The sequence below is a fragment of the Parambassis ranga genome, chromosome 19 (genome assembly GCF_900634625.1).
Source record: "Parambassis ranga chromosome 19, fParRan2.1, whole genome shotgun sequence".
NCBI classification, from domain to species: Eukaryota; Metazoa; Chordata; class Actinopteri; family Ambassidae; genus Parambassis; species Parambassis ranga.
In genome coordinates, this window is record NC_041039.1 from 953,787 (window position 1) to 964,868 (window position 11,082).

The 11,082-nt window shown below is 39.3% G+C and overlaps 1 protein-coding gene across 3 annotated transcripts in view; it reads right to left on the minus strand.

The window, feature by feature from the left end:
• bcar1 (BCAR1 scaffold protein, Cas family member) overlaps window positions 1-11,082 on the minus strand; it is a 62,479-nt gene that overhangs the window by 15,601 nt on the left and 35,796 nt on the right. For all 3 annotated transcript variants that reach the window (XM_028429889.1, XM_028429887.1, XM_028429888.1), the window contains one exon: window positions 4,789-5,529. In XM_028429889.1, the coding sequence (XP_028285690.1) occupies window positions 4,789-5,529 (741 nt within the window). The remainder of the gene's footprint in view (window positions 1-4,788; window positions 5,530-11,082) is intronic.

Genomic DNA, 11,082 nt, shown 5'->3' on the forward strand with positions numbered 1-11,082 from the left:
GTCTGGCTGCAAGCTACTGACCTACCAACAATAAAATGTCTTCACTACATTTAGAAATATGCACACAGGGCACAAGCCAGCATGTTCATTATTTTTATCCCTGAGCGTGATCCCATTAAGTCATTGTTAAATAGATGACCTTCACTCCAAACTATGTCCCTCCTTCCTCTCAGTGGCATCCTCCACCCTCTCCATTTGCTTTTCTCTAACAAATAACAAGAGAGCAGGGTGGAGACAATCTCCTCTGTAGTATTTGGTTTACATTACATCTTCAAAATGACCAATATAACTGCGCAGAGAGAAAACCGGCTTCTATACATGCAGCTGCAGCACTAAACAATTAGAAAAGGGAAGTTCAAAGAACTTGGGGGACCCACAAACCCACAAACCCATAGTTTGTGGGTTTGTGGTTTGTATGAACTGGTGGACAAGCCTCAGATCCTGATCTGTTCAAGTGGAGAGAGCCAGGATAGAGTCAGCATTGTGAAGACCCTTTCACTATAGCACCCACAGTCCCAACTGCCTGCTCATTTCATCCTGTATTAAAAATATTCTGTACTATTTATACACTTGCTTTACTTGTAGAAGAGCTACTGATGATTGTTTTGAATGACGGCCAACATTTTCTGCAGCTTTAAGGGGGAAAATGTGTGTATGCGCATGGCTCAGAAAGAAAAGAACAAAAACCATAACCTGCATATTGTATGCATGAGTACACCACAAACACACACAGACGATCTGTATAGATAACCTGTACAGACAAAAATCCACAGTATGTGCAATGAAACATGTATAAATTATATACAAACTGTGTGAGGTAGTTACATGCATAAAAAGTAATGTATGCTTGTGTTTATAATGTAAGATTCTTTCACTTTCTGGGCTGCACATTAAATATCTCTTCATCCATCTTACATATTTTGCATTTTTCTGGTAACTCTAGCACCATTAAATGTTCGAATTTGTCAACTGATCTTTGTTTTGATATGACAAAACTAAAATAGGAAAACATATATATATATATATATATATATATATATATAAATAAAAGGTATAGATAATACATAAAGTTTTCTATTTTTTAGTTTGAAAATAAACTGAAAAAAGGAACTGTTGTCTAAATAAATTTACAAATTTTCCCTCTTATTTTGTTATAAACTGGTAGTTATTAAATAGTATAACACTAGCATAGTGCATGTTAACACAACAACAGAGCCTTAATTGCAACAATCACAGTGCCTCTAAAATATTCACATTGTGTCCCTAGACATGGCACTGCCTTGTAACCAATTTCTCTCCTTTGAGGAGACAGGTTGTTTAGTGTTTTATATTTCCAAGTATCTGAATGATAATCAGGTATCGCACACATCGTACATTTTAGCTAGCACCTAGCAATGCAACTATTGCATTTTTGCCAACATCCAATCATTCCTGTAGTAAGATAAATTAGGTAATTAAAGTTGTAATTTTGAGAGAATGCCATTGCTAAGCTATCACAACCAAATAGCAACCATGCTAGCAGTGTCTGACAACTTGCTTGCTGCAGACATACTCTACATTGTCTCTGGATACAATGGCAAATAAGTAGAAAGCTACAGAATTAATGAGAATGTTGGAGCTGCAGCCTCTAAAAACAATGCAAGCTATGCCAGGATTGTGGCAACACATGCACTCAGACACCAAGCAGCAGTGGAGGGGTCTTAACAGATTAGTACAGGGTGCTAGTGGTGTGCTGGTGATGAATTAGATTCTAGCACCAAATGCAACAGGGTGTTTCCAAGTCTGCATGCTGAGACTGGCTGTCTGGCAAATCTGGTGACAAAGCTGAAGTGATTACAGTACTGTAATGGAAGTAGAGTTAGGTAAAATGGAATTATAACAAATAACTAACTTTCTAACAAACTGTACAGGGCTGACTAAATGACCTACGTATGCTACAGTATATTGACAGCTTGTCAGCATGAGAAGGTCCAGTAGATTTTTGTTAAATATGTTACACTTGGAGCCATTATGCCATTATGTTTCAACTAGTTTCTAAGTGCTGTTTGATAGAGCAAAGACATTATAAGAACTGACCTCTTTGTTCAGCCACAGCACAAATCACTTTTATCAATGATACTGTGTGGTCTATGCTTTAGCTCAGTGAACCTGTAAGCAGGGCTGTCTTCGACCCTCTTGACTCTCTTAGACCTTCAAGAAGGTCTAAGAGAAGTCAAACAGAGAAGTCAAACAGTGCAGTGCAGGACTGGCAGAGGTAGGAAGTGAAAACATTTTGAAGGCTCTGGAAATAAAACTAGTGAGAGATGTGTCTAAAGAGCCGAGAAGGGTTAGGGGGCTCATCATTTTGGTCTGGAAAATAAATTATTTTTTCTGTGTACAAGGTAAAATGATGTATGCTTCTTAGAACATAGGAAATTACATTTTCATAAGGTAGGATTCAAATGTGGATTTAAATATCCACATAAATTGATAGTGACTGTTTCTGTGTATTATTCTTCTTTCAGACCTTCAAGCTGTCAAATGAACAGACTGACGAGGATATCACACTGGGGGAAAAACAAAAAAACAGAACAGATGTTGTTGTGTCTACAGATAGGTTTGGGTATGTCAGCTAATTGACTTCATTATTCTTCAGTTAATCTCTCCACAGAATACACACACACACACACACACAGGTCCATTATTATTATCTACAATGGATTTACTCACTGGTCCAACTCAGAGCCATAGACAAGGTCAACACCAAAGCATTATGTTATGAGCTTATAGTCTCCATGGCAAATGGTGTTTGACACATACACACACATCAATGACAGCTGTGTCAGCTGACACTAATGTACACATGCTGTAGACAGTTCAGTCACTGATGTGTTAAAAATCTCTCTCTCTCTCTCTCTTGATGAACTAGTGTGTTGTTGCTTCACCTTTCAGCAGTCTTCATTTGCAACTCATCTGTGTGTATGTGTGGATCAGTGTGATTGGACTCTTCTATCAGCAGGAAATCCTTATCTGGTAATATCTAACTAGCAGGAGTAAAATTGTGTTTGCACGAGGAGTGATGTGGATACACTCATTACAGTGAAGGGTGTAAGTAAATACCTAAATTACCTGACACACACACTCTGTCCTTACTTACAATGGAAGCCCAAATACAAAATGCAACTGATGAAAATGAACTTCTTTATGAAGTACTTGACTTTGACTCTATCAACCAATCAATCAAACTTTATTTATTTTGCACCTTTTATATTAAACCTTTCTAACACAAAGTGCTTGATAGAAGTTAAAGAAGTTAAAACCCCAGAAACCCCCACCCTGAATACTTAACACATACACACACACCCCTCTATTTGTTGTGTAAGTTAAAAGAAGAAAATAAGAAAAGGATAAGACACATTTCACCAAGTTTTGCAGTGTGAGGAAACACTGAGGAAATGGAAATGAAACCTAAAAATAATACAATAAAAGCAAAGAAATCGATAAAATCAAACAATAAGACCTAAAGTAAGCTAAAAGCCCTCAGGTTCTCAGGTAGGCTGTTCCATAGACAAGGAACGTACAAGTAAAGCGATGACTAGGCATAAGTTTTTGTTTTTACTTTTAGAATAGCAGTAGCCAGTGCAAGAGGACCTGAGGGGTGTACAGGGTTCATTGGATACAAGCAATCAGATAAATAAGATGGGCTAAGACCATGAAGACAATCATAAAATAGTAAAATGATCTTAAAATTACAGCTGACAGGAAGCCAGGGCAGAGACTTTAGTGTGATGTGTGCTCTCTTTCACCTTATGGGTAGTCATCATGCAGAAAAACAGAGGACAATTCATAGATAATTCATCTCAATGAAGACATACATCTTATATTTAAACTTATTGGATACTATAGACATTAGAACACTTTTAAAGCAGGATGTAATAGTGCATTCGTGTGACTGTTATTTTCTAATGCCAATCTAATCTAATGCCACAGAATATGAAGCTATAATAGGCATTTGTTGTTTTTTCAATGCACACTGGACAAAAACACACTGAGATGCACTAACATCTGGCTGTTGTCTTCAGTGTAAACTGAAACACCAAGTTAATTGTGATGGAGCTTTGAGCTTGTGAGGAGTAGTGATTGGCTGATACCAATATAAATCTGATATCAAGTGAGATAAGAGTTAATATTACATAAGTTTAATTTTTTGAACCCCTTAAAGAAAATTAACACGTTATTGAGAGAGAAGTTGAGTTCTATTGAGTTATATTGGTTAGATGATATATTTTCTTTTGTATTCCCATGATGCACTAGGCTTTTTCACACATGCATAATTTGCAGAAAACCCCTCAGTGTTTGAACTCTGCTTACTGCAGGGCACTGAGTATGCCATCCAGCACAGCTCCTGGTCATGCGACATACAACATTATATTGGGTAGAAGTCCATATCTATTTGTAAGGAAGCAACAGGAGACAGACAGACTTGTGCGCACATATGTCAGTAGTCTCCACTGTGAATCTTAATAATGATTATGACTTTAATTTACTGAAACTCTCAACAACATGACTAAAATCTGCCACACATACATGCTTACCGTACATATATATATCTATGAGGGGGTGGCTTTCCCTAGAGTGCACACACACATACAGCTGTATGATTTAACTACTTAAACACTGCCTCATCCATCTATACCACATCTAACTCTGTCCTCTCTGTTATTTACAGGAAACGGTAAGTGTTCAAAATCCAGCCATCACTATACTGAATTATAGCTTTTATAGATACACCAAAAAACACACCCTTACCTTGCCAAGGGGCTTGTTGCTGCTTTCCCAGTTCCTCTTTTCCAGGGAGGGGGGCACCTGGTACACATCCTGGTTAGCTCCTGTACTTGTGACTGGAGCTGCTCCCTGGCTTGACCCTGGTCCTGCAGATGGGGGCACACGGTAGATGTCCTGCCCAGGCAGCTGGTAGGATCGATGCCCTAGAGCTGGGGCCTTGCTGGGCGGTACTGGCTGATGCTGGGTAGGCAGTCCACTCGGGCCTGAAGGAATCTGGTACACACTCTGCGGGCTGGGTTTAGGGCCGTGTGAAGGGGGCATCATGTAGACGGAGTCAGGGTTGAGCTGTGCAGGGCTGGGGGTGGAATAAGGTGTGTGCATGGAGGTATACTGAGCTGATGGGAAAGGCTTGTTGAACCCAGATGTGGGTGTAGCAGTAGCAGCAGGTGATGGGGCTGGTGTAGGTTTGGCATAGGTGCTCTGAGGGGGGGTGGGCCGCTGGAGCTTGGAGGTCAGGCAGGGAACAGCTGGGTCTGGCTTGGAAGGTGCTGCCTGCTGCTGCTGCTGCTTATTGTCACACATGCCGACCAGGATCTTGAGGCGGTTGCCAGGGACGATCCCTTGGCGGCCATGAAGCGAGCAAAGCCACCAGCCATCCAATCCCTGTGTGTCACGCTCCAAAACTGTCATGATGTCACCCTTGCGAAAGGACAGCTCGTCTGGAGACTCAGCCACATTGTCATACAATGCCTTGGCCAACACGTTCTGTATAAAGTGGACAGACAGACATATGTTTAGAAACAATACAGTACACTGTTAAAATGTATACATAGCTGCAGGAAAGCTATACAATCATCAAGAACCATCAGTTCAGGCATTTAGACAGCTACTAATGCTTTTATCTCTCTACACCAGTGTTAATTTTGTTAACGAATCATTTTTGTCATAGTTTTCGTTAACCTTTTTTTGCTGATAAAAATGAGACGATATATATATATATATATATATATATATATATATATATATATATATATATATATATATATATAACCTAACACATGATGACAAAAACGAAGACGAATGTATTGACACTTTTGACAACAAATAAAAATGAGACAAAACTATTGATGGAGACGAGATCCAATCAGAGGAAATGTTGTTTGTGGAAAGGATGAACGAATTGGAAAACGGTGGCAGAGTGCCAATCAATAAGTGATCTCTCTGCGCCGTACGAACGTTATGCACACATTTGACGTAACCCCACAATGCTGGAAGAAGGCGTACTCATAAATGGTAACACAGAAACGGGAGAAGAACAGACACATGGACACATTTGTCAAGACAAGACGGTTTGCCAACCATGTGGAGCGACTGGCGGTAAAAACACAACAAACCTGAAGCGACATTTGCAGACGAGTCATCTTAATATCCGTTCAAAGATAAACGGGACAAAATCTATAAATTAGCTGCTGATGGTTTTACAGTTGTCATTGAAGTATTTTGCTATAGTTATAGGAGTATTCATGAGGAAGGTCATGACTGAACAGAATGAACAGTGTATTCGGGGAGAGCAGGTCACTGTTCATTGGTGCTTTTGTTCTTTTGTGAAAAGGTAATGGAAATTAAATAAAGAAATGTTTGTTTCAAATAACAAAAGCTAAAGCTGTGCCTGTTTTCATTGCACAATCAAACCTTAATTATTTCATGACAAATATATATCATAGAATTTTAGTCAACTAAATCCACAGCAGATTTAATCGTCTAAAATTCATTGATATTTAGTCGACTAAAACTAGACTAAAAGTTAAAAAATGTTAATGACTAAAATGTGACTAAAATTAAATGACATTTTAGTCACAAGACTAAAATAAAAACTAAATCAAAAATTGCTGCCAAAATTACCACTGCTCTACACTGACCAGTCTTTGCAGCATCTTGTGCAATTGTAGGCTTGTGTATAGTGTTTCAGTAACCATTTTTGGACAGGAATTCTGTTTCATCTGTCTATTATACTGTCTTCACAGTGTTTGCTGTAATGATATAAAGTTATATTAAATAGCACAAGCAAATTTAACTTTTCACTAACAACAGAAAGCTAAAGCACCAGTCTATCAGAGTACTGCTTTCTCCCTGCAGCTGTCATGTACACCATAGATTTGATCTTCTGATGGTGGATGTATAAACATTAGCATTAGCTAGAGTGGTTTTTAGTTGCCCGCAGTTGTTGGTCGACCTCCCCTGGAGGAGCTTTAATTTCTTCATTTGTACACAGTCTGACTGTGTGTATTTGTGGAGAATGGACTCTTCAGAAGGTTTTGTGACTTTGTCCAGCCTGACCAGCAACAACTCTTCTGAGGTATTCAGAAATTCACGTGTCGTGAAGATCCCTAATGATTAAGTAAAACAAGGCCCCCTCCCACACCTGATTCTCATCCCACCTCTCAGCCTCCTTCTCTGGGTGTTCTTTCGCCTGCACATTTTAAAAACAGAAAAAGGGATAACTTTGGTACTGCATAAGACCTCTCAAATGTGGCTCATATCAGGAGAAATAGAAATGAGAGTGCATTTATAGATGAAGTGCTCCAGAGGACAGCAAACACTTGAGCAGTGTGAAGAACAAAGAGGCAAAAAAAGCCTATTGGCTCTTCCATATTTTGACATTGGGTCCAAAACTGGGTGCAGACTGATGATGACACTGCTCCTCATATGACATTTCATTCATGTCACATGGCCACAAAGCAGACACTATATTTGATTAAGGACCACTTCTTGAAGTGACTTAAGTCTGATCTAAAAATCTAGAAACGATTGGATTTTGGGTTCCACACAGACCTGAAAAAAAGTCTAAATTTAAGTCACTTTACCCTGGTAGTCTGAACAGAGCCAAAGTTCTGCTTTTAGGTCCAGCCTTTTTAACAAACCCTGAGCACACTTCCCTGAATGAATAAAAGACCAATTTGGTTGATTGCGTTACTTATTGCCTTTGTAGGACTTGGTTGAAAATTGGCTGAAATTTGGCTGAATTTATGCAAAAATGGGGAGAAGTCTCAAGGGTTCACAAACTTTCAAGAACCATTGTAGATAGTTCCATTAATGAGTAACAAAAAGGACAAAACTAATTCATCATTAAACTAATCCTGTTTTACTAATGCAACATTTTGTTGCAACAAGTGCAACATGAATACATGATTCAACAAATCCAAGTGGAATTTAACTCAGAGAAGACAATAATGATTCATCCTCATTGCAATTCATGTTTCTCTGGACACAGTCATGGACTCAGGAGGATTTCTGTGTTGTATTGAAATGAGTATATGGAAAATCGGATTTTTAAGCTGGAGAGACACCAGTTTAGATTTGCAGTTGACTCTTTGTTAAATCAATGTCTGTACTTTATTGATATTAAACTAATTTTGCTGTGTGTGTGAGACTGCATGGGGAGAAAGACTAGAGACAGACAGAGAAGTGCATTCATCAACCACTCAGCGCAGAGCGGGTGAGCAGCAGCTCTGCAGCATGTCCACCACAGCCACTGATGCCAGGAGAACAGCACAGAGACAGACATTAAGGCACAGTGGGTGCATTAATGTAGGAGGGGTGTACTTCACTAGCTGCTGTACCATAGCTGCTGTAGTTGAGTAAAAGTATGCAAATGGAACCACAGTGACAACACCACAATAATATATAATAATGTATAATATAATATATAAAATAGCAGATGTATATCTATCTATATCACACAGTGCAAATCCAAAGTACTGAAACATGGCTGACTAAACTAGTATGTACACTGATGCAACAACATTATCAAATTTGGCCAATACTGCCAACATTATCCAAGAAATTGAAGCAGGGCATCTGGTTTTATACCAAAACAGTTAGATCTGATAAAGCTGCAGTGAAATGCTTCTTTGACAAAACCCTTGAATAAAAACAACAACACAGCAACCCCCCCCCTTTCTCAGCCCTCCTCTCTTGCCCTCCACTTTTTTTCCTTTCTCCCCACCCCTCTTTCCTGTCCTGGCATGTTGACCAGTCTTGAGAAATAGTTGTGAGCAGAGGGCTCACGGTACTGTACACACTATGTGTTAGTCTGCCATTACTGCTAGACTAACAATACTTACAGATGTAACACACATGCAAACTGCACATGTCTCATTCTCCATCTTGGATCTCAGACACAGAAGTAGAAGGGATTCTCTGAAATTATAGCCCAATCAATATTAGATTTTTGGGACCATTACAGATTGTTGTAAATTGTGTGTGACATTCTTAATATATATTCAGTGCACAGTCAAAGTGTGCTTTGAGTGGTGTCTGTGTGTATTATGAGGAGCTGGAACAGAGCCAGTATAGGCTGTACCAGCCTGTGATAGCTGGTGTGGGACTCAGATAGAGAGAGGGAGGAGAGCAGGCCGAGGTCAAATGTGAACAACAAATATTGATTTAGTTTCAAAGAATATGAGGGGAGGTGATTCATGGTAGAGTACCTCTTTGTGGATACACCTTTACTAACGTAATGTACAGAATGCAATAAGCATGAGTAGCATGGTTGTTTTTAACAGTAGGTTAGTTATTATATAAAGGGATACTAATGATTACATTGATATAAACTACACACCACAGTATTTCAGAATATGACAGGAGGCTTCTGATTTCTTCAGCCTGTTTCAGAAATTGTGCTTCAGTGCCTGGTAAAGCCTCTATTATTCTGTCTTTGCTCACCTTTGCTCATTCACAAAAGTCAAATGAAGCCAGCATGACGCGCCAGTGTGCTTTCAAAGGTCATGCCGGTGTTGTGCAATCAGAGGTAGCCTCCTGTAAACTGTCGCCTGTGGCACATTTTACCGAGCTAGCCTTTCACACCGACTTAAAACACATATGCACAAGCACAATTGTACTGAAGTTACATACAACTCTAAAACCATACTGTGTGAATGTGGTATGCCACTTACAAAACAAAACAAAAGGTCATCCTGTGTTATTTAGCTCTACACTGCCTCTGCTCTGTTTTGATTATTTGAGCAAACATGAAATGTGAAGGTGTTAATCCTGTGATTGCTGGAGTTGTGTGTGATTGCTGAATTGTACAGCCCAGGTGTGTGTGCCTTTACATAGGTAAATCCCTGTTATCACTTAAGCAAGACTGAACCTGTCCCCTAACATCAAACACCTACTACCACACAGAGTGTCAAAACTTAGCCACAGGTTCTTACATTTTAAGAAAATGTTAAAGAAAAACAGAAAAAAATACAACAATCCTTCTTTTCCATTCTTTCTAGAATTTCTCATCCTCCATCCTCCTCTGTCTCTCCCTCCTGCCCTATATGTCTCTTCTAACTCTCTGTCTGTTTCAGCCTCTCCTTCCCTGTCCTTCTTTCCTGTCTTGGCATGTCAGGCCATTCTTGAGAAATATTTAAGTGAGTGTAAGGGCTGATTTGTACACGAGCAGAAGGAATCCTCTGTCTGGTGAATTACCTAGCTTGAGCTGGAGTGTGTGTGGTGTTTACATGTTAACAGCCCTATAGGTGATGGCTCTGTGTTCTAGTCAGCGATTGTATTGTGGTAATAAGTGAAAACTCCTTACTCTATTTTTAACATGCAGGACATTTTAAAAAGAGACTAAAGATAAGCTACGATATAAAGGAGTCTAAAAATAGAATAATATATACAGTATGTTCTCAGTCAGTCGAGCTTGGCATTGAAAAATCGAGACTGGACTGTTTTTTTTTCAAACAGACACGCTGCTAATTGTAGTTAATGCTTGTGCTCTAAGCAGTGATCCCTTGTGAAGAATTCATGGCTTCAGGCTATGACTAACAGCAGAAACAAGAGCAGAACTTGTAAAGCCTGGAGCGCATTGTAAGACCATGTAGGCGTGGCCTGATGTTGCCTAACCTGTTGACAAATCCTGCAGGAACTGGTAGAAAATGAGTAGCTGCCTGTCACACAGATCATAACAGTTCAAAACAGCTGATACTCAACAACAATCAGAACATCACAACCACCTAACTATTGCAGACTATGCAACTATTGTGTCAGAATAGGGGCCAGAAGTTACATTAATGTATCTAAAAACATACAAGCAGATGTCCCCAGCTGAGTCTCCATTGAATCAGAGCATTCATCCTAACACCATCACTTTGTCTCACAGATAGGTAGCCTACAGTACAGAGGCTCTTTTTTTATTTATTTAATTCAAAAATGTAATCTTGACAAAAAAGTCATCACCTAAGGTGGGGATTTACTCAGGATTCAAAAACAGTCCACACAATCAGAAATGTCAGGGATTGGCAGGTGCAAAAAAACATGTTATCA